Source organism: Leuciscus leuciscus, assembly GCF_965113295.1.
Source record: "Leuciscus leuciscus genome assembly, chromosome: 10".
NCBI classification, from domain to species: domain Eukaryota; kingdom Metazoa; phylum Chordata; class Actinopteri; order Cypriniformes; family Leuciscidae; genus Leuciscus; species Leuciscus leuciscus.
In genome coordinates, this window is record NC_138734.1 from 27,798,775 (window position 1) to 27,824,229 (window position 25,455).

Consider the following 25,455-nt stretch of genomic DNA (forward strand, 5'->3'; position numbering starts at 1 on the left):
GTTTTTGCATTCTCTCTCGTTTTCTTTGTATGACAGCCTGGACGAAAATGATGTCCACAATATTTGGCATGTTTTATTGCATTATCACAAATAAAATAATTTAATCCAGGCAACAAACAAAGCAAAATGCAATTTTTTTTTAATAATTTCCTAGGCTGGACATAACATTAGGCGACTACTGTAAAAGAACACAGTGCCGTGTTTCACTCTGAAACCTGCAGTGCATAGATTTATTAAATAAAATGACACACTCTCTGAAGTTTGAGATTCCTCATTGGAATCCACTGCTGCTTCAATGTATATGTAATGAGTGATTATAATCAAGGTATTGATCAATATTTTTCCTTCTAAATATCAAATGAGTTGAATGACTTCTCTGGAGATTTTACTTTGTTATAGAAGTTACCAGTGTGATTATTGAAATGTTCTTTTCATGTATTCTTTAATGTCAGTATTTGATAACTGAATGCAGTAACAGTGCTTGCTTTTAGCCTGACTTCCAGAAATGAAAGATGGACATGTTTTGTGTTTGAGAAAGGTCTTCAACGTGTTAAAACAAATAGGGGTCATTGAAGTCTATAGTTTAAGGGACCATTTCTCAGTTAAAGCCTATATTTTCCATTTAGACTAAAGTGTCCTATCCTTGAGAGAAAGAACTTGTTATCTTGAGGTTTTGAGACGAGACTCCTGTTTATAGTTAGAGCCTGGCCAAATCCAACCTTGGAACCGTGTCGGTGTGTGTGTTAGTCTTCTTGGTTACAGGTTAAGGAACCACTGTCATTATTGGAGATTGACTGAGTTGTTGTTCTTGACATGCTGGCGCCCACCAACCCAAATCTGCGACCTGGAAGGTCACGACATGCCTAACTTCAGGGTCCGAGTATCAGCTGCATAATCGATGTAGATATGCTTCAGTCTATCTGTATATGTGTGGAAAATTAATATGTTCATCTATTTCTTAGCCAATGAAAATCATTCAACCTGTAAGCAATGACGTAGCTTAGACCTTGGTGAAGGGTATAACTGGTGTGTGTGGTGAAGGGTATAACTGCTGTGATCTTTGTAACTGTAAGTGTGGCGGCCTACGAACTCCTGTGTGAGTCTTGAAGCTGACTTCTGCTGATGAAACTGCAAACTATCTTCAGTAAAACTTTTCTTCAATTTATTATAATTCTGACTCTGGGTCTTCTTTCAAACATCTGGTCCTTGGGTCCTAAACTGTTAACCCCTAACACTCACATACACTCAAGATGAGAGAATCGAACAGATTGAACAGATAAGGACCAAAAGTAATATGATTCAGCAAAACAATGGCAGAACCTGACCTCTAACATGGTGCTCGTACACACTTCCAGCGCCACGGACTCAAACTTCGGATCCGTGGTCAGGTTCAGCTTGTAGTTCCACAACAGCTAGAAAAAGGAGAGGTAACATTATTAGAAATATGAAACATTACAAATATGCATATTAATGTAATTTATGTGTTGTAGTGATTTTTGTGAATCCACTGGCGGGAACATTTATCAGCAAATAAAGATGCACATTTCAAATCTGTTTTTCACACAAAGCTATCGTGATTTCAGAAGACTTGAAATAAAGTGTGACTTCTACGATGCGTTTGCATCTTTTTTGAAGCTTGAAGGCTTCGGTTCCCAATTTCTCCCTTTGACGTTTCACAGTCATACCGCTTTGGAATGACATTAAGGTGAATAAATAATGACAATTTTAATTTTCAGGTGAACTATTCCTTTACGTCAGTCAGTGCTTACAAAAGAATCTCTAGTTTTCTGGAGTCATGAAGTTGAACGCTGTACTGGCAGTGCAGTTAAAAAGATGTAATGCTTTGTTCATTTTATGGTTTGTGCAGAACATAACTGCCAAATAGAAAGTAACAGATTTCAGTTTAAAGAGAAAAAATAAAACATTCTTTTTAAATAATAAGATCTCAGTTGAAGTAAATGGCCTAGTAGTTACTGTATCACACACCAAAGCTCAAAACCTCTCAGTAATATAATTGCACATTAATAGTGACACTAACTAAAAGTGCTGATGAATGTTTCAAAACGGCAGAGAGCTCATGTCTTTATTATCATTATTGCTCAACTATAAGCCTTGCTTAATGAGACGGGTGACTCAGGCCTGAATCATATGCTTAAATTTTCCTCGTTTCTGATTTGTGGACCAGGCCTCAGCACCGCGGTCTTAATGAGAACATCAAAGCCACGAACGTTAGGGAAGGAGATCAGAAACAGATACCTCTCTCGGGGCCCCGCCAAATTAATTGCGGGCTGCAGTCATCATTAGAAAGTGATTAGGCCATTATTCTTCTGAAATTACTTGCTGATCTTACTAGTCTCTAAATCCTACTGAGGCATTCTCTCGTAAAGCTACAAAGAATTGTCTGAAAGAATAAAGTGCGCACAGGGGGTCTAGTAAACAGGGAGGAACATCACAATAAGAGAAGTGTGAAGCTGTGAAGATGTGAAGGAGATGAGTCATATTGAAGGACAGTAGAACGCAGATGATAATTATTATTAAAGGCAGGGCTTTTTGAGTACTTACATGGTTGCAGTCCGTAGAAATCTCAGTGTCCTGTAAAAGAAAGAGGGAGAGAATTTTTTTAAATGTGTCTTTTACTTTTCACTTCATTTCCTTCTCCTTATTCATTTATTCAGAATGATTTCCAATACTGACGTTTTATAGTCTGAAAATCATGGCAGTAAAGCTATATTGCTGGCAGTAAATAAAGACAAAAAAAATAAAATATATATATATATATATATATAAAAAAAAAAGTAAAAAACAAACAAACAAAAAAACACTTACTACAATAAGGTCTCATTTGTTAACATTAGTTAATTTATTAACTAACATGAACTATCAATGAGAAATATATTTGTTACAGTATTTATTAATCTTTTTAATGAATGTTAGTTAATAAAAATCCAGCTGTTCATTGATTGTTCATGTTAGTTCACAGTGCATTACCCTATAATGTTACAACATTTGATTTTAATAATGTATTAGTAAATATTGAAACTAACATTAACTAAGATTAATAAATGCTGTACAAAAAGTATTGTTCATTCTTAGTTCATGTTAACTAAAGTAGTTAACTAATGCAAACTAAGGAAACCTTATTGTAAAGTGTTTCCATAATAAAATTAAATAACAATTACACAATCTAATTCATGGTCCAAAATCAACCGATGCTGATGCATTTTTCAAATCCCAAATTTATGAAACAGAATAGATTTCTTTTGTTTTAGTTATGTCTTTGAGTCCATACAGTATCTTCCAATGCAGACACATTTGCTTTACAAATAAAACAAACAAAAACACAAACGACAACATTAACATTATAAATAAGAGTTAAACAGTTAAAGACGCTGTTTAGCATATAGAAGTACGGATAGTTCTGGTCCTTGATATGAAATTCTGATAGTGTTCCTCTCGTAATTGAAATGCAGTACAATATCAGCTATGTAACAAAACATTAAAGACTCTTAATAATTCAAGCACATAAAGAGAATGCCTTGTGACTTCTAGTTTTCCTCCCTCAACAAAATTCATTATTTCAGCAGCATGTCTGTTTTTTCTCTTTCTAGCAGGGTAAGACTACAGTCTGCAAACTGTCAATAACCACAGTCTCTAACCTAGCACAGTAAACAACTGCTGAGTGACTCATAGAGCATGAAAATGCAATTAGCAATTGTCAGGGGACGACAACAACAGAGTCAAACAGGCAAAAATCAATGTGCATTAACATACAATGCTCTAACAATGGCTTGACAATAATGTGTCATCCTTCAGTTGCCCTCAGACATCAAAACCAACCTGCCAGCGTGGACACAACGGAAGATATAGTGTACATTATAAAGTTGATCGAGAGTAGAATAGGTATAATAATAATAATAATAATAATAATATTAATAATATATATATATATATATATATATATATATATATATATAGAATAACAACAAAAATAATACTATTACAATAATAATAATAATAGTAATTATATATATATATTATTTTTTATATATATATATTTATATACATGTACCAATTATTATATAAATAATATACATTATAAATATATACATATAAAACTAAATGAATTATTTTTAAAAATATAATAAATTATTATGAATACTACAGAGAGACAAATTGATAGACAGATTGACAGAAAGACAGTCACAATCACCAATCACCGAACTAAAGAATATTCTTAACAACAATGTATTTTAAGTATAAAAAAAAATGAAGAGATGAGAAAGTCTTATGAATTGACAACTCTTTATTTATTGGCAAGCAACATGTGCAGCATATACCATTCCCTCTTTAAGGCTGCTTGTCCACCAAAGTGTTTTTAGCCAGCTGAAAATGTTAGGCGCTCTACTGAAAACTCCTAGCTGTGGGCACTTGAGAGCGTTTTGGTAGCGCAGCGGGGTTTTTTTTCTTCTTCTGTTGAGACCCTTTGTTTGCTATGATACGGAATATCCGCGGGAAGTGTTACTTGTAACTCATTTCACAGATAGTTTGTTTCTGTGTTGTTTCTATATAAAAATGTCGATACAATGTAACGTATTTGCTCTGGCTCTAGTTTTAAATACATTTTCCATTATTATGCTTCTTGTTGTCATCTGTTGAAGTTGAACAAGCAGAACGTGGTGGTTGGTCGGTGTGGTATTTGTCCCGCCCCTCCTCCACTGTGATAGGACAGCTGTTCTTCAACTCTCGGCGACCGGTAAAAAACAGCACTTCAGTGTGGAAAAGATCAGGGGGGCAGGGTTTCATATTATTTTGAAGTTTCCCCGGGCGCCGCCATTGGCTAGCGGACCATCACCTGCTGTTAGCATCCCATTGACTCCCATTCATTTTGGCGTCACTTTGACAGCGAATAACTTTACATCTGAGGCGTTTAAAGACTCCATTTGTCCATTATTTATTTCTAAAGAAACACGAAAATGTATAAAAGGCTCCATTACCTTGTATCTTACGTTATGGCCCCGTAGAAGCCGTTTTTGTAAAAATAGGCTAACGATTGCGTCATAACCACGCGACTCTCTGTCGCACAGTAGAGAGATTACCGTATGGACAGGAGGAGAAGCTCGCGCGCAATCGGGGGGACGTGGAGGCAAAATGACAAAGTAATTAATCAGAATACTTAGCAAAAGTTTCTCCTGCTTCTAGCTCATGGACAGCTCCTACTCACACTCTCCGTCTCTGCAAGTTTCGGAAGGGAATGATTCAGATTTCGCTTGGCACAGCTACTAGTAGATAGACGGGTTGCTCACGTCACATCTACGTCGTCAAGCTCAGTTTGAGTCTGCGCAGTACGCTCGACCATCAGGAAGTTAGTGCTTCTAACTGACTTCACTTGTCTCCGTTGAATCCAATGGGGTCGCTATGTCCAGTTTATATACTGTCTATGGAAAAGATGCTCGGCGTCTCGTTACGCTCACGCAGTTTTAAAAATGCGTCTCTCCCATTGAAATCAATTATAAAAATATGCCAGCTGCGTGAAAAAACGTGTTGGTGGATACGTACAGGACCTTAGAGGTAAATAGGAACAGCTTAGAGCTTAACAAATCTTTATCGACAGAAAGTAATCAAATGTGAAACAACACTGCATAGTCTTCACTGTATAAATTAAATATAGATTAATCCTACTAAATCTACTAAAGAGAAATTAGGGATTTTCTCTTTGTCTTTTAAAGACAAAGTTTGATGTTTGATTAACATTGACACAGATGGCACCAGTATTATTAGGTTGCTGTCACTTTAAAACGGAATGCACGGATCCATTATACTGTTACACATGCGATTTATTTCCCAACTGTTTATGTTCACCTAAAACAAAACCGACAGTGTTTAAGCAAATACTCACCAAACTGGGCATTTTGATATATTTCTGTGTGTATTTAACCATTTAGGCGCAAACCTGAAACTCAATGTTCACTTTGTCTGTCCATGTTCCACTTTGGTTTGGAGCGCGCACACAGAAAGCATTCTTGCTGTCATTGCTGTAGGGATGCTGTCATTGCAATGTCTCCACTCTCCGCAAAGACATTGCAAATTTATTGTCCTTTTCAGACACCTGGTAGAACTGCCAGACCGGTGAATGTAGAGAACCAATTTTAGCAGCACATAGAAAAAAATGTCTTGTGAGTTTAGCGTCATCTGATCGGCTCTTCTGATTGGCCTTTATAGGACAGACAGATAGAGAGCTAAAGACAGACAGATTTTAGGAAGACCTTGTCCTGTTTTTGTGACATTCTTACATAAAAAATAAAGCAGCATGTGTACAGAATCCTCATAGCACTTAACCAACAGCTGATAAAACTAGTACCATTAGTGTTCTATACCCACATAAAACTACTAAACAGATTCATCGTTAACGTTCATGAAGGGAATCAGAAGATGATATTGCCGCAGAACCACATAACAGGCTCTAAATAGGAACATACTGATATCTGAGCTCAGTAACCACACCCGGATCAATCATCCAGTTTCTCGTCGGGAGCCAGAACAGGATATTTCTATTTGTACGTCAGGGAACTGTGATTACAGGGCGGTCAGGGCATACATGGATCATCTACTAATTCTGAGAGATTACACATTGCTTGCTTTCCTGTAATAATTTGATAAAGCTTGAATTTGGACGATTTGGTTCAAAGGGTTCACAGAATTCTGCTGGGATTCACTTGTTCGAACTACAGTAAAATCACTACAAGTTTTTATTAGTGACATCAATCTTCAGTGACTTTTTCTTTTTCAATTAATTTGGTTCATGTATCCTGTGATCAATTTAAAAAAAATAAAAACTAACAAGGCATGTGTTTTGGATCACATAGCAATGAAAGGTGGTCGGGTGGGTGGAACAGTTGAAATGTCAATGGTCTCTCTATGCAATGAATATCAGTTATCTTCTAAACTGTAAGTCAGTCTGATTCATTAAGAAGCAGAAGGAAATATTATAGACCACTGGACCATTTTCTCAATAATCCACATCAGGCAATGTGGGTTGAATAATAACTGCAGTCTAGGCTGACAAACACTTCCTATTACAATTTCTAGTAGACTGCAGACATCTGTGAATGCAAATGTACCGTTTTAAAGCTCCCCAATGATTTCTACTAATAGTTGGCCATCCATCAAATTTTTTTCAATGATGATTGTTGGTTATGACCCAATAAGAGCTTTCCGACAACTTTCAAAAGAAAGAAAAAGAAAAATAACAACCAAAATCTGGTTAATAATAACAACCAACTCTCCAGTTCTTTTATAACTAGTCTGACTGGGGTTGTCATATTTATCGGTACTTCGGTACCAAGTCAATACTTTAAAAACTTAACGGTACCAGTTTTTCTGCAGTAACGGTAGTATCGAATACCGGGTCAATCCGGTATCCGGTGACAGGCACTACTTTCAAACTCTCCCGTGAAGAGCATCAAAGGTTTAGATTTACAACTTGTTTTTGCAGTGTTGAGCATTGTAGCCAATAACACACATGCTTGTCAAATGCGTAAAAGCAATGGCCAATAAGAGGTGTTAAGTTCATCAAAATCTGCTCTACACACCAGAGTATATATACGAGGTATAAAGACAGATTTGTTTATTATAACGGGAGTTTTCACTCAGTCAATGAGCTTTCGCTTCAGCCGAACCGAGGTGATATCAGCTTCATTGACTATAAAGATAGCGCTCCTTTATATAACCGATTCATAATTTGAATAAAAAAATTATTTTTCATGCTGTCAAGTACACTGTAAAAAAATTATATGATCAATAAGTTATGACAACAAGATTCAACTTCAGTCAGTTTAATGTATTTAAAGTTGAAATGACTTAAACATTCAAGTTGATTGCACTTTAAAATTTATGACAGCAACTTTATTTTTTACACACTGCAAAGTTTCGGGAGACATGACTGTATTAAAATGAGGGATTGATCCTGAAACTGAGATGATTGATAACAAACAAGACAAACAAAAAAAATCTGAAGTGTCAAAATAGATCCGTGCATTAAAGTGTAAGACCTGCCACTTGTTCTGTTGCCTGTAAAATGTTTCTGTTTTTCCTTCAATTCATTTGATTTTTTTTAATTCAATGTTTATTTAACTGAACAATATTTAAAGGCTACGTGCTTATGTTTAACATCTTTAATTTATTTCATACATTTCATTTGCAAATAGTCAAATTAAAAAAATATTACAACAAAATAGTCACAACAGTTTTGCTTTGAAACTGAAACCGTGAAATTTGACTGATACAGACTACTGAAATTTTGGTAAAGTGACAATCCTATGTCTGACTAATTGTTTTGTGCAATTCGAGTTTAATCAGAAACCCAGTCCTGCTCTGAAAAAACAGGCTTCAAAAAGCCAAACAATTCCTTAGTATGAAAGTATGGTAGTTTTGTTGCAGGACTATAAGACCATCTAAAGAATAATTAAAAGGGAAGATGAATGTTTTACAATAGGGAGGGAACAAAGTCTTTTCCCAAACTTCCTTCTAAAGTAGTGAGATAATGTTTAACTTGGCTGATACTTTGCTTAGAAGGAAAATCATTTAAAATAAAACTAGATACACCCAAAAAATAAGGTACCCAACCAAACAAAAGTTGAGACGGTAAGATTTGTCTTTTATATGTCTCTTTTGTTCACAAAGCCTGCATTTATTCGATAAAAAACAGTAAAAAAAACAGTAACACTGTAAAATATTATTGCAAGTTTTTTTATTTAAAGTGTAATTTATTCTTGTGATGCAGATCTGAATTTTCAGCATCATTACTCCAGTCTTTAGTGTCACATGATCCTTCAGAAATCATTCTAATATGCTGGTTTGCTGCTCAAGAAACATTTCTGATTATTATCAATGTTGAAAACAGCTGCTTATAATTTTTGTGAAAACCGTGATACATTATTTTGGGTTTTTGTTGATGACGTTCAAAATTAAACAATTGTTTGTTTGTTTTTTGACTGTGTATTTAACATAAACATACATAAATAGTTGAATTTAATTTATACAAATTTTTCCTTGCTTAATAAAGTATGTTTATTTCATTAAAAAAGTTTCTTACAACATGCCAGTGCATTTTTATTTTTATTTTGAGTTAAAAACAAACAATCACAACAAGTAGCATTTCCGACCTGAGTCTATGTTTGCTTCACATAACTAAGCTGAAAATATATGGAAAAACACAATCTTTCATAAAATAGGCTTTTATGAAGCAACATAATTGGAGAAAACTTCTGACCAATGGTTTGAAAAAAATACATCTGCAGGGCTTAATGCAAATTAGACATGCAGTGACAATTAAGCAATTTACGGTAATGGTTTGGGTTCTGTTAGATTAATTACCATTTGGATATATAATGAACAATTTCGTGATAAATCTCAATAGCCAATTGAATTACTAAATTACTACTGTACTACTTTATAAACAAACCTTATCTTTCTCTGACTGAATCTGACAGGATGGATGGTAAACTGATCTCTTTTGAGCATGCTCATCTAAAATATTCACGTCATTATTTTCTGACAAGGTTTGTACAATTATAATTTCTGCTTTTGCTGGTAAAATAAATCAGTTGTGAGGGACAGAAATCTCTTTGCTGTGACACCAACAGCCCCTCTGCGCACCGGGTTCAGGGTTCGTCATAAGTAATAAAGAGTAGACGGAAGTCATGGATGAACCAACGTCAACAAGTGCAGCTTCAGTCAGGTTGAGACCTGATAAAAAGGTGAAGTTTCACTCAGTCAGGGATTTGCTTGCAGTAGAGCGCATTAAGCACTCGCTCACCTCTTTCATGCACAGATGAGTGATTATGACACCAGCCTTGAATCTCTCCCTTCTCCCTTCAGGGAAACCCAAACTCTCTGCTACTGTATTAGCATTAGTATCATCGGCACATTCTCACCTCCCAGAAAACCACCTCCTGCACTTGCAAATGAAATGTCGATTTATGATCGAGTATTTTAACAGTAATTTTCCACCGTGTTCCCAGTAACCCTCAAAATTTTTGCGGTTATAAACATTACGCCATAAATGGTGTCATTTGAGCTTAACTTGTGCTGAACTTGGTATAATCCTTTCCTTTGAGCCAAATTAATGAAGCGTCACTATTTGAAACTGTTTTTGTGAATCAATACAGACTGGGAGGAGTGTGACAGGAGAAGCACGGAGGGAACAGTGGTCGTGTTTAATATTATATGTTGAAGCATAACCACTTAAGGGCCTGCCAAGTGCAATGATCACAGCACGACTCTGAAAGATGTGGAAAGTGGAGAGAATACAACCCAGCGTCTGTTCGCCCTCTGAAACGGCTCTGGTTTCTGTTCAGTGAGATGCACTTTCAGTGAATAAAACATCCATCCTCACTCAGGTCGTGCAAGAGCGAATGTGGCAGTAATGCAGGGAAATCGAGTGAGTGATTCAACAGGGTGCTTACAGATAACAACAGATAACAATGGGATAGTTTGAAACTGCATATAAAGACACTGCAAATTAAATATGAAACAAAAATAACATCATGTGCATGCTAGTAAATCAGCCAGGCTGTTTCCTTAATCAAAGTACAACAAAAATTATATTCTAGAAAACAATTTTTATCAAACCCACGTATCGGTAAGTCTGTTTTATTGACTCTCTCTCTCTCTCTATATATATATATATGTATATACACCTGTGTGTGTGTGTGTGTGTGTGTGTGTGTGTGTGTGTGTGTGTGTGTGTGTGTGTGTGTGTGTGTGTGTGTGTGTGTGTGTGTGTGTGTGTGTGTGTGTGTGTGTGTGTGTGTGTGTGTGTGTGTGTGTGTGTGTGTGTGTAATATATACATACTGTATATATAAAAACAAACATAGTACAACGATTTATATAATTGAAATTTCATAATATTATAATTGAAATTTTATAATTATTATAATTGAAATTTAAAAGTGTATATACATAGTAAATTAATTATATTATATATTTCACTTGCCATCAATCAATTGTGTGTGTGTATACAGTACCGGTCAAAATTTTGGAAACATTACTATATTTTTAATATTTAATATTTGTATTTATTTAATAAATGTATGATGATAATAAATCAGCATATTAGAATGATTTCTGAAGGATCATGTGACACTGAAGACTGGAGTAATTGCTGATGAAAATTCAGCTTTGCATCACATAAATAAATTATATTTTATAGTAAAATAAAAAAAACATTACTTTAAATTGTAATAATATTTCACAATATTACTGTTTTTCCTGTATTTTCGATCAAATAAATGCAGGCTTGATGAGCATAAGAGACCTTTTTTCAAAAACATTAAAATTAATGATGTTTCCAAACTTTTGACCATTACTGTACGTAGGCTATATGTGTTACTGACATGTGTACCAAGTGCATAATTTCCTTTTAAAATAATTTGATAAATTCATGACATATATATCACTTTAGTTTATTCTATAAAACCTATTTAGTTTTAATTCATTTTTAGTCAATTTAAATAATACACATTATTTTATGTTTTGTTATCTTAAACCCCCAAAATGTCAGGTGGTGCAACGGTCCAAACAAATGAACAGACTAAGAAAACTAGTTAAAATGGAGTCTTAATAATACAAAATTAAAAACGTAATATTATGGCATCATTTTTGGTTTGAAACCTTTCATATACAAATGGTAAAAATGGTTAAACCAGGTTTGGTTTGGTTAAAAAATGGTTTAACCGCCTGACATAAAAAGTCAAAAAATTTATTTAAACATTTTGAAATGTTATTTAACAACTGAAACTTGTTTAAACACATTATTTACAAAAATATGCATTACATCAGTTTTGAAAAACACCTTTTTTGAAGCTTTATTTGTCAATGACATACATACATTCATACATACATGAAAGTGAAAAAAGTGAAAGTGACACGTGACGGCCAAGTATGGTAACCCATACTTGGAATTTGACCTCTGCATTTAACCCATCCAAGTTAATGCACACACATTAGGAGCAGAGTAGTGAGTAGTTAACACACACAGCAAACGTGGATACACACACCCAGAGCAGCGGGCAGCCTTGTGTGGCGCCCGGGGAGCGATTAGGGGTTAGGTGCCTTGCTCACGGGCACCTCAGTCATTTCCCACCGGTTCTTGAATCGAACCAGCAACCTTTGGGTCACCAGATCAACTCCCTAACCACTAGGCCATGACTGCATGCATGCATGCATGCATGCATGCATACATTCATACATTCATACATTCATACATACATTCATACATACTCTGTCATACTCACACTGCACGGACGTACACTTAATCATATCGCTAGAAGACATGAATTATAATAATCCGAGTGCTACAAGAACACCTGTTCTTACACTACAGAGGTAAACAACATCAGACGTTCCTCATTGCCATTCGTGCTAAATCTTTTATGTGGCAAAGCTAACAAGATGGAAACAGCCTACAGGATGTTTATTTTTAGACAACAACATTGTTCAAAGAAATAGAAGTCACAATGAATAATCAGATTCACATCAGACTAAGAAAAAGTTCAACCCCCCCAAAAAAGGCCCATGGCTTCTGTTTTAATAATGTTTCGAGACTGTTGAATTAATGGATCAAAGCTACAGTAGAGAATAGCAGTAACCTCTGTTTTGTCCTTAATACCAGGTAAGAAAAATATTGGCTGGCAATTTTAAAAAGTGTTCCACTGTCTGTCATAAAAAAAATAAAAATAAAATTGGCCAAACATCAGTTGAGAGGTCAAAAACATGTCGCGCCTTTGACCGAAGCAGACACACGAAAAAAGAATGGCTGAAGAACAACCACATGATTGCAGTCCTGCAAGCCCATTTTTGTGACTGCAACACATTTACTGACAGTCAAAACTATGATATCTGATAGCTTTTCCTCTGACAATAGCAGTCAGAGACTTGCCTTTGTTCAAGCCATTACAGGATTTCTGCACCATTAGTCAAAATGAAAGCAATTATTCAACACTGACCCTCACCAATTAAAAAGTGAAATCAAGAACATTTCTAAATCATATTTCCTCTTGAAATAGGGACTACACGACATTCCTCCCGGGTTAGTGACATCACCAACCCTAAAATTGACATAAACCCCGCCCCCGGAACACAATTTATAGATTATCAAGACAGAATATGCTAATCAATGACTTGAAGATAACTACACATAAGCTACATAAATTCATCAACTAACCATTCAGAAACGTCCTGTTGCATTCTACATGTTGTCACTTCTTCTTGAGTCTCTCCATCATTGTCTGAATCCGGTTTGAACATAAAATGCTAAAAGTTTTTGAAATTTTCAGTGCATGCATGTCTATGTAAGGTAAAAGGACACAAGCTGTTGAAGCTCCGCCCTCTGTGCCGGGAGCAGCAGCTCATTTGCATTTAAAGGAACAGACACAAAACGGTGCGTTTTTGCTCACTCTCAAAAATTTACACTTTTAACATGCTATATAAAAATATCTGTGGGGTATTTTGAGCTAGAACTTCACATACACATTCTGGGGACATCAAGGACTTATTTTACATCTTGTGATAAGGGCATTACCATTATTGACATTCATTTGCATTATTTTTCACATCCATCCCAAATCTTATTACAATAATGCAAAAATCTCTATGAAATATAAAGTAAAATATTTTTCAATTACATTAGTTATATTGCCTTATTTAAATATTAAAACATTAAATTGGAGTAATGAGAATCTTGTAAGAATATCACTGAAAATAATGAGAAATACAATAAACGTAAATGTCCAGAAGCATAAGAGAGAGAGGAAACATTTTAATTGACGAAGACAATGTCACATAATGCAACAAAATCATAATGGTCACAAAAATGGCTTTCTTTTCAGTTAACACGTTGCTTTGCATTTAAAGAAGTAGGCTAGCCATCTACCAAGAAGAAACATCAGGCCTGGTCACACCAAAACCATCATGCTATGAGCTGTCAAAGCCACAAGACATGATTTCCCCTTTAGTGGAACACTGAAAGAGTTAATTTCCCTTCATTTTAGATTCATTAGTGTTTCACACAGACATTTCCAAACTAATAGCTTTACAGTCAACAAAAACATACATAGGCCTACACAAAAAAAACGAGGTAGCTCATTTAAAAAAAAAAAAAAAAAAAAAACACAATCGATTAGCTGCCTTATTCATTCCATTCTGCTATATCAAACAAATGTTTGATTAAGAGCTAAGCTCCTTCATTTACTTTATCAGGATGTCTCCCCTCAACCCCGGATCCCCGCGGGAGGTTCTCATATCAGTCACGCTAGCGGCTTTGTTTACAACAAACCAACCACACCGTCCCACCAGTAGAGGAACCTGCTAAAAATGCAAATTACATTGAGACAGACGTGCTGCAGCTGTGCCACGACCACCTTACCTCCCTCCTTCAAGCGTTTGCAAGGGTTCGTTCACAAAAAGGCCGACCCGGAGGGGTCAGACCTCAGGGAGATGGGAGAAAGATTTATGGACATCATTTACCTCTTCAGAAGGCCACAGCTGTTACCGAGCCTCTGCAAAGCAATTATCCCAATAATTAGAGCCACAGTCCGGACTGCTGAAGCAACCGTTCGCGGGCAAATGAACTTGGCGTGCGGTGCAGGAGGAGAGACTGAAGGATGAGTTTACAGCTTGTCTTGATGTTTCATTCGTGCAAGCATAATTATAATTTTCTATCTGCTGCCAATGCCAAAACCAATGAACTGCTGTTGGCATGGATGCTTGTAAGTGGTTCTTTTGTATACATAGATTATAATTACATATTTACATATACATATATTACTAAGGTACTTTTCCAAAAAGTGATTGCAACTCCAAATAAATATATACTATACATATGTACTACCCCGATACTTGTCCAAAAAAATTATTCACAAAAGTGAATATTACTAATACATAAATTACTAGTGCTGTCAAATCGATTAATCACATCTAACATAAATATATACACATAGGCGCAGGCGCGCACACACACACACACACACACACACACACACACACACACACACACACACATTATTATATTTATATATATATTATATGTGTGTGTGTGTGTGTGTGCCTATGTATATATATATATATATATATATATATATATATATATGAATATAATAAATAAATATAAATAAAATCAATTATATATATATATATATATATATATATATATATAAATATATACACACACATTTATAATGTAAAAAAAAACTTTAATGTTAGATGCGATTAATCTCGATTAATAGATTTGACAGCATTAATATATATATATATATATATACACACACGTTGTTCTCTGCAAGCTACAGCACACCAAGTGCACATATTGCTCATAGACAGCATTTAGACCAATTACTACAAGCATATTACCACCGAATACATCAGAGCAAGAAATGAAGCCACCCACATTTCAATTTTCAGAGGCATGAATGGATGATTAAAAAGAAATGAACTCGAAGCGTACATCAAATTGCATTTCAAGGCTAACGAAACAAAGATTCGACACCCTAAATGGGACACGCATAATAGCCGTGTTTCAGACAGACCACTATCTGAAATGTCCCTCAGGTGTAGAAATTAGTTATCACGGACCAGAGAGCAAGACCTCGCTTCAACACTAATGAGAGCCTGAGTCAGTGAATTACGGAAGACAGAGAGAGAGAGAGAGAGAGAGAGAGAGAGAGAGAGAGAGAGAGAGAGAGAGAGAGAGAGAGAGAGAGAGAGAGAGAGAGAGAGAGAGAGAAAGAGAGAGACATAGTGGGTTTAAAGCTGTGACTTTAATGAGAGCTGGATTTTAGCATACTGTGGGCGAGACTACGATATAAGAGACATTTCAACAGAAGAGGTTGTGAAAGTCTAGTGGAGAAAACTGCTGTAGTAAGATGTTACTCGCCTTAAATTAATTTGTGTCTAGTTGCAAATGAACCTTGGCCCTTGTGATTGCCAGATGAAAAGTGGTGCACCATCAGAGCTAAGCAGTGACGGAGGAGTAGCTTAAAACAAATGTTTAAGTATCATCGCTCATGTTTAATAAGCATACATGTCTTAGATCACATCAAGATCTGCACAGATAAAAGTCTTCTTTTCTTTTTTTGGTTTAGTGGCCAGGGACTTTTAAACTCCAAAACGAAACAGAAAAGTATACATTAAAAGTTAGTTGAACTTGTGCACTATATTACAAGTGAGAAGCCGTATGGCTACAATTTGAGATATTTTTCACTCTGAATGTAGATCTTGAATTCAAATTAATTTGCATGAATTCAAATATGGTGCATCAAGACATGCCATGGAACGTTTGGTGTCTAAGACACTGAAAAACTATATGTTTAGTCTTGTTCAGCACACAAAACTATTGTATGGCTTCAGAAAACATTTTTATATACACTATTGTTGGATTATTATTATTGTACAAAAAATGTAAGCATCCAGACTTTATCATTCCAAACTAATTTTATTATGAAATTAAAACTTGGACATCAGCTGTGGCGGGACAAAAGTAATCATTTCCTCATCCACACAACTAGGCCACTGTGCCAACAAGCACGGCACGGCAAGCTACAAAAGACAAATCAAGTTTTTAAGGTTGTTCTTTAATTAGTTCAATCCACATTAAAGGTCTGTGTTTGTGCAGATTTAATGCAGAGACAAACAAGAATGTTTCGTTACTTATATATAGCCTAAACATTTACTTATTCATTTAGATGTTATGGTCAGAGTCAAAGCTTATGCACCTGCGATTAAAGACTCCGTGAAAACGTGGTCAGGATGTCATTTCCCTGCAGATCCACAATAGTTAGTCACATGGTAGTGGTAGCCTATATTTACAGCTCAAATGATTGGGTGAAAACAACCTGGCCTCAGAACTGAGAAACTGCACTTGAGATAAACAGAGATGCTAACACATTTCTGAGTTTATATCAGATATTATATGGACCTCCTTGGTCAAAACAGGGAAGACAGACAAGTGTATTCAACAAGGCATTTCATGGAGCCTTTAACAAAATAAATAGATAATATTTGAACAAAATTGTTTCAACAGGAGTTTTGATCTGGAAAGCTTGTCTACTTCACTTATCAGTGTGAAATTAACAAAACTAAATGACAGAAGATAAAACAAAAATATCACCCTGAGTTCAAGTTTACAATAATAATACAAATACATATATATAGTGTGTATAGTTTGTAGTATTTTGTAACATTTATATAGGCCACATATATATAAATAAAATACTACAAACAAGTATTATTATAAAATATTAACACAATTATATATACAAAATGTATTGTGTCAAATTATTGTGTATCTGTTCATTTTTAAATGCATATAATTATAGAAAAATAAGCATCATCATTAGGATTCCTGCTCACCTCCTTTTTGTCCTGCAGGCATTCCAGTACAGACAGGTTATTTGTCCAGGTGTGTTTTGGACACAGCCGGGTCACGTCGTCCCGGCAGGCCTGCTCTTCTGCCAGCTTCCAGCCGGTGGATCTTCGAGACTGAAAACCGGAGGACGCGGCGGCAGCGGCAGCAGCAACGGCGTTATTCCCGGCATTCGGTGGCGCGGCTCTGAACTGCTGGTTCATGGCGATAGCCGGAGGATGGACATTCCCGAAACCTGGAGGAGGTTTAAGAGCCTGCACGGTAAGAAGGCAGAGAGACATGAGGAGCAGCAGCAGCAGAACACGTCCACACGCCGCCATCTTCGGCCACAACAGCTGAATCAAGCTCCCCACTGACTGACTCTTGCTGCTGAAGATACAGCGCTGAGTGACCAGACAACCCTACTACGGCGAAAGGCTTTGCTTATGAATATTAATTACGTAAAGTGACGTAGGCCCAGTAAGCTTTACTGATTGGCTATATATCTCACGCTCGTAAATAAGCCTCAAACAGCTGTCCAATAAAAGATTCTTACTACGAGAAAGGCATGGACCATGAATATGAATTAAGACACTCCGGGAAGGTTACCAAGCAACCGTGTGACCTTCGTCATAGTGGGATCAGTAAATCGAGTCCGCCTCAGAAAACTTGACGAGTTCGATAGGACTCACTTCACATATATATTGTTGCTAAGAAAATGCAAAACCAATGCTAGGGGTAATACAATTGGGAATTCAATTAAAGGTTACAAAGTCAGGAAAATACCACAACAATGACACAGTGAGACAGTTTTAAAGGCTTTGGAGTTGCTGGATGTAAAGGAGAGTGTCCAGGTAGGATTTAAGTTCCTAACAAAAAAAACGAAAAAGTAGGGCTTAGCACCCTGACATTTACATTAGTGTAAGAAAACTTTGCTAGGAAAATGAATAAATGTATTAAAAAAAATATTGGTCCTTTACATCTTTATCAAAGTTGTGATAACCAAATAAAACATATTTGAAAAACAAAGAAAAACTCCTTCCAGAACAGACTTGAACATTCCAAGAAGAGATGAGGAATTTCAGACTCGTCTTCAGCACCACACACACAGACAAAAAAAAAAAGAAGAAAAATAAAAGGAGTTAATGTCAGGAAACATCTTTTTGAATTAGAGCTTCACAGGATAAAAAGATTACTTTGTAAGACATCCTTTACCTTATTGGTTATTAAAAATAAAATCCCCATTCTTCCATGGAATGTCGACAAACTGGCCATTCCAGTAGGACACAATGCATTGGAGAAAAACAATCTCAAATCTCAATCTGAAATAGCTGTCTAATTCTCCTGTTCCAAATAGAAGAGTTAGATTAAAAATAAATATTAAATTCCCAATCATTGTATCAAAGGATGAGCTACTGACAAAGGAGACGGGGGTCAAGCTGAGTCTTTGAGAAGAGTTATGGCCCCACAAGCAATGGCATCCATCACAATAGCAAACTCACGTGGAGTGATGTCATACCTGTTCAAAAACTCTCAATAGGATTATAACTGTCCATCAGCATTTTTTTTTTTTAAATTGAGAGGTCAAAATAATATTATTATTGACCCAATCTTGGAAAAACAAAAATGTATTTTTATAAAGAATATAAATTATTCCAAATAAAAAAACGGTGAAGACTAAAATTATGTTTATATATTAGGTGCCAGGCCAAAATCACTTGTTTATTAAGATTTGCTAATTTAAAGGGCAATTTAGTGATGTTGTAGTTACATAACAATAAGAAAGGGAGACATCCCACCTTCCCAAGATTGGGAAGACTATTCCAAAATGAAACAGGGTTTGTTAAGTACTGTTTTAACAAATTTATCTTGAAATTATTATTAAGGTATAACATCAAGAAATTTTAGCCCACCACAATTATTTGTTAATAACCACATACTTTTTAATGCTTCCACAGAAAGTCAAATAGCATTCGATATCTGCCCCTACAGATTTACCCACGTATAAGGACAGAGCAGGGCAAGTCATTCTTGAGATCTTGAGAGCTTTAACAATAAGGGTTCGTCCTCTCAGAGATAAATCTCTCTGTAACCATGAATTGAATTTCCTTTTAGTTTTTTCAACAACTGGGTCAAAGTTCAGTTTGCATCTGACTTCATCCTCCAATATGGATACACCAAGATAGGTCACCTGTGACTTAACTGCAGTACTGTAAACGGAGAGAGAAGGACAGGTTTTAACAGCAAACAACTCACGTTTATTAAGATTTAAATTTAAACCGGAAGCTTTAGAGAAAAATTGTATGTGTTGCATGGCAATCGGAATCTGTGATTCATCTTTTAAAAACAGGCTAGTGTCATCAGCTAGCTGAGTAATAAGTATATGTTTGTTGGCAATAGTAATACCTTGCAGATGACTCCTCGAAAGAAAGGAGGAAAGAAGTTGTGCAGCCACAATAAATAAATAAGGGGATACAGGGCAACCCTGACAAACTCTTATATAAGGTACCCGATTTAAGGTTGATGGAACAGTTGGCATTATTATAAAGAGTTCTTATAAATTTGCAGAATGGATCACCAAACCCCTGCTTTTAGAGATATAGAAGAAAAAAAAGGTGTTTGAGAGAGTCAAAAGCTTTGTAAAAATCTACAAAAAGAATAAAACTGTCATCATTAACTAATTCGCTTTAGTCTAATAAATCTAGTACAAGACGGATATTGTTTGCTATATGTCTCTTTGGCATAAATCTTGATTGAGTGAGTCTCATCAATAACAGAACTCAGGACACACTTAAATCTTTTGGCCAAAGCCCAAGCTAATATTTTATAATCATTATTGAGACGACAGATATGCCACCAATTATCTATCAAAGAAGTAACTTTTTAGATTTAGGTAGGCTATAAGAGTTAGGAGTCCTTGTGTTAAACTAGAAGGCAAAGTTTCCTACTGAAAACTCTCCAAAAACATCTCTACCAGGAACGTTAATTCTTCAGCAAAGCTTTTGTAAAACTCGGCCGTAATGCCATCGGTTCCTGGAGATTTAGAACAGAAGCTAATCAATGCATTTGTCGGTTGCTTTTTAAGCTATCGCCACATAGTGATAAGGCATACAGATCGATGATCATAGTCGCCATAGTCATCCTGTTTGTTTTCCTCAGTTTTTAAAGTATTTTAATTATGAAACACTACAGTACATTTTTATTTATTTAGGGGTAGATTAAGGTAAAGGTTTAGGCTTGGGGGATAGGTTTTTAACCATTAATGTGATTGAATAATTTATTTTATGTTTAACTAATAGCTGTAATTTCATACTTCATAAGATTCGAAAGCAATATAAGCCTTACAAACCATCATACATAGAACGTAAAATAATTTACTGCAAAAGATGGTTTTAGTCAGTGACATCCACGCTTGTTTCTTCGCAGGAGGCATAACCTGTAGTAGAATGCGAACTTGCAGGGGCGTGGTTTGTAGTCCTGTGGGACTTGTGAGAAATGCTGCCAGTATAGATCTGGCAGAAACATACTGAGTGATACAAATTGTGAAACTGTTTCCAGCTCGAATGCTTTCGAATCGCTCTCGCGGTACTTTGATGTCATACACCGCTCGTTCGGTGCAGCACTGCTTCAAGTCGAACACAACGATTAGTACACTCAAAAAAATGCTGGGTTGTTTCTGTAAACAAATTGTTGGGTTGATTGTGCTGGGTCAAAAAGTTGGGTTGTTTGGGGTACTGTAAACACATTATTGGGTTGCGTATGCTGGGTCAAATGAGTTGTAAGGGGGTCATTCACAAATGAACCGCTGGTTGGGTTATTTTAACCCAGCAACTGGTTACCTTTTTCATTCTTTGCGGAACTTTCTGGATTCTTCTTCACTTCTGACTCGAGGAGCACACCACTCGACTCGGAGCAGGCAGTGTTTTATGGTAAGTTAATATGAATGTTTACCTATATTTTTAATAAGTTGTGGTGGTAGCAGCAAGCTAATTTCACTGTTCAACATACAGTCTTTGATATGGAAGTGTGAGGGGTAACGTATTTATTCTGTGAAACATTAATTAGCCACAGCTAGCCGGTTAGAATTTTTGACAACATGCTGCATCGTTAAATCCTTAGTTGAAATTAAACCAGCTATATCAGCAGCCTTTTTGAAAATTTAAATTCTAAATTCATCATGTAATAATCGTAGGCCTATTCATTGTGGACGTTGCATATTTAAAAGTGAGAAAAGCGTTTTGTATGAAATCCCTACGCGCAGTTTCCCTCACAGGGCTCGCACGTAAAATCAGCGGGAAATGAGTCTCTATATAGGCTACGTTAGGCTAGCTAGTGAGTTGTGAGTGAAAAGTCTGCTGGCGTAGTTTTAGAAATACCCGTCTGAAGAAGTGACTGAGGTAAGTTCCAGCACAGTCTGCGTGTGTCTTCTGTAATGTCTCGAACCACCGTTTCTGCCAAAAAAAAAAGGCTTTCAAGAGCTTGATGTAGCCTTTTTTTTTAAAGGGACAATGTGTAGCTTTTTAGGTATTTTATTATCTAAAATCTATATTTTTATTCATAAATATGCCCTCAATGGTGTACAAATACCTATGCCAATGTTCAGACTAATCCTCGTAAACGAAGAATTTATTATCTTTATATACATGGGACGGGTAAGTCCCATAGACAGTATAAGAAGGTAATGGTGCGTTCAAGTCCTCCTGGGAATTTCGTACGTACGAGGTGGGAAGTCGTGTTGACGACGTGAGGTGCGTTCAAGTCAGTTTCGTCGGAGCAAGATGGTGGTGTACCTTCTTTTAATGAATAACACGAAAATATAGCAAGTTTTGTTAACTCTGCTTATAGAAAATGAAGAACAAAGAATGCGCATCGGGTGTGTTTTTCTTTTTATGTTTTTAATTAACTTATGAGGCCAATGTAAATTAACTGTATCATTATATAATTAGTTAATTGTTATATTACAAGTAGGCTATATCATATTTTGTGCAGAGAGCTTACTTTGTTATAAATGAAAAAGCCTTACAATGTCACTGCTAAACCTGTAAGTGATAGGCTATATTTTACTATCACTTTGCTCAACTACAGACGTTGCATTCATTGATTCCGCCATGCTTCTCACTGACACGCCCCCAACTCGTACAGATCGGGGCTTAAAGAAAATCCCGAGCTCCCCACTGGTATTTACGACATTGTGGTGGCGTTCATGTGCATTCAACTCGTAAATACGATCTATACGAGATGACTTGAACGCACCATGAGTCCACGGAGGCTTCCATGTAGTTCCGCCATCTTGAAAAACTATAATAGCAGAGAGGGACAAAAAGTACTAGGCCAACGCGTTTCCACAACGCATTTCGTTCAGAGCCAGCGTCACGTGACTGAAGCCAGCAGAAGCGGAGGAGCAGAGAGAGGCGCTTGTCACTGCCGCGGCAAGTTTAAAAGGCTGCACTGCACGGTTATTTATACACCGTTCATTCATACATACATATGAGTCACAGGATAAGGAGTCCTCGTCGTCGAAAAAGTCCAAAATAGATCGTAAAAGGAAACGTGACCGGAGATTACAAAAACAAGGGTTACTGTCAGGATAGCTAATGCAGGAGAAAGCTTTCAAAAGAGACCCTGAAGTTGCCTGCTTTCTTCTCGACAGGTAAGTCAATGTTACAGTCTTAATTACAAGCTTTTTTTTCATTGCTTGGTTGTGTACTTTATTATATAGACAGTCGAACATTTATAGTTAAAAGTTAAACAGGCTCTTTGATGAATAGCAGCTATTGAGTAAAGTAACGTTAGAGAAGGCTCTGATGATGATGATATCTAACAATGCACATACTTCAAAAAATATAACGAGTAAAGGCGGCATTACTACTAATTACCATAGTAATGTTTTTGACAGTCAGTAGTTCATACTGTAACATTCCAACATTCCCTTGGATTACATCCAAGATGGCGCCGCGGATGGCTGCCTCGGTGTTGAGCTCTCCAGTTGTTACACTGTTTTTGTTAGTTTGTCCTGTTTTATGTTTGTCATACGCTATCAGTTATACCAGGGACGAACTGCTGAACATTCGGCAGTGCACACCAACTGATCACCAACCAGTTTTTGATTCTTCTGGCGTTTTGCGGAACATTGTCGTCGGTTGCGCCGCTGCACTGTGGAAACAGTATAAGACGCGCAGGCGTGGGAAGCGAGCCGGCACACTCGTTAAGCTCAGGCAGCGCGGATTCAGAACGGCGCTGCCTAGCATCCATCTGGCGAATGTCCGCTCTCTCCCTAACAAAATGGACGAACTACTTCTGCTCTCACGCAAAAACAAGGACTTTACCAACTCTGCTGCTCTTTGTTTCACGGAAACCTGGCTGAACGAAGCCATTCCGGACAGCGCGTTACATCTACCGGACTTTCAGCTGTTCAGAGCAGATCGCGATATGGAGTCAACGGGTAAAACGCGCGGTGGTGGGACATGCTTTTACATCAACAGAAGGTGGTGTACTGATGTAACTGTGTTAAGGAAGATGTGCTGTCCTGATGTGGAAGTGCTTTTCCTTAACTGTAAGCCGTTCTACTCGCCGCGGGAGTTTTCCTCGCTCGTTCTCATCAGTGTTTACATTCCACCGCAAGCACACGTGAGTACGGCGCTGCAACAGCTGGCTGATCTGATCACAGAAACAGAACAACAACACCCGGACTCTGTTCTTATCATTCTCGGAGACTTTAATCAGGCAAAACTCACACGTGAGCTGCCTAAATTCAAACAGCACATTACATGCCCCACCAGAGACAATAATATTTTGGACCATTGCTACACCACAACAAAGGATGCATATCGCTCCGTCGCCAGAGCAGCTCTAGGACTTTCCGATCACTGCCTGGTTCATCTTCTACCAACTTACAGGCAAAAACTTAAAACTGCTAAGCCAGTAATAAGGACTGTAAAGAGATGGACCAACGACACAGAGCAGGTCTTACAAGCCTGTTTTGAATGCACTGACTGGAGTGCTTTTGAAGCTGCTGCCAGCGATCTGGACGAGCTCACAGAGACTGTAACATCATACATCAGTTTCTGTGAGGATTTATGCATCCCTACCAGGACTTACTTATCATTCAACAATGATAAACCATGGTTCACACCAAAACTCAGACAGCTTCGTCAGGTCAAAGAAGATGCCTACAGGAGTGGGGATAGGATCTTGTATAATCAGGCCAGGAACACATTGACAAAGGAGATTGAAGTGGCTAAGAAGAGCTATGCCAAAAAGCTGGAAAACCAGTTTTCCTCCAACGACCCTGCATCAGTGTGGAAAGGCCTGAAAGACATTACCAACTACAAGACACCATCCCCCAGCATCGACAGCAACAAGCATCTTGCGAACGAGCTGAATGTCTTTTACTGTAGATTTGAGACCCCCGATCAGACACCCCATACCCGCCCTGACCATCTCTCTACACAGCCATCAACACCTCAAGCCATCCCCCTCCCCTCCCACCCTGCACTTCAGATCAGTGAGGATAATGTGCGTCAGATCTTCAGGAAACAGAAGAGAAGGAAAGCACCAGGCCCAGACGGTGTTTCACCAGCCTGTCTGAAAACCTGCGCTGACCAGCTGGCCTCTATCTTCTCACTGATCTTCAACAGATCACTGGAGCAGTGCAAAGTCCCTTTCTGCTTTAAACGCTCCACCATCATCCCAATCCCGAAGAAACCAAAGATCACAGGACTCAATGACTACAGACCTGTTGCCTTAACATCTGTGGCCATGAAGTCATTCGAAAGACTGGTGTTAGCATATCTGAAGGACATCACTGGACCCTTGCTGGACCCCCTGCAGTTTGCCTACAGAGCAAACCGGTCTGTGGATGATGTGGTCAATATGGGACTGCATTACACCCTACAACATCTGGACAAACCAGGGACCTATGCAAGGATTCTGTTCGTGGACTTTAGTTCTGCCTTCAACACCATCGTCCCATCACTGCTCCAGACCAAACTGACCCAGCTCTCTGTCCCTAGCTCCGTCTGTCAATGGATCACCAGCTTTCTGACAGACAGACAACAGC

General features: G+C 37.2%; 1 protein-coding gene across 1 annotated transcript in view; it reads right to left on the reverse strand.

The window, feature by feature from the left end:
* glg1b (golgi glycoprotein 1b) overlaps positions 1–17,862 on the reverse strand; it is a 50,047-nt gene extending 32,185 nt beyond the window's left edge. Inside the window, exons 1-3 of the mRNA XM_082181755.1 lie at positions 17,405–17,862; positions 2,563–2,592; positions 1,326–1,412 (exon numbers count right to left, since the gene is read on the reverse strand). Of these exons, the coding sequence (XP_082037881.1) occupies positions 1,326–1,412; positions 2,563–2,592; positions 17,405–17,737 (450 nt within the window). The 5' untranslated portion in view covers positions 17,738–17,862. The remainder of the gene's footprint in view (positions 1–1,325; positions 1,413–2,562; positions 2,593–17,404) is intronic.
* Between the last annotated feature and the right edge of the window lie 7,593 nt (positions 17,863–25,455).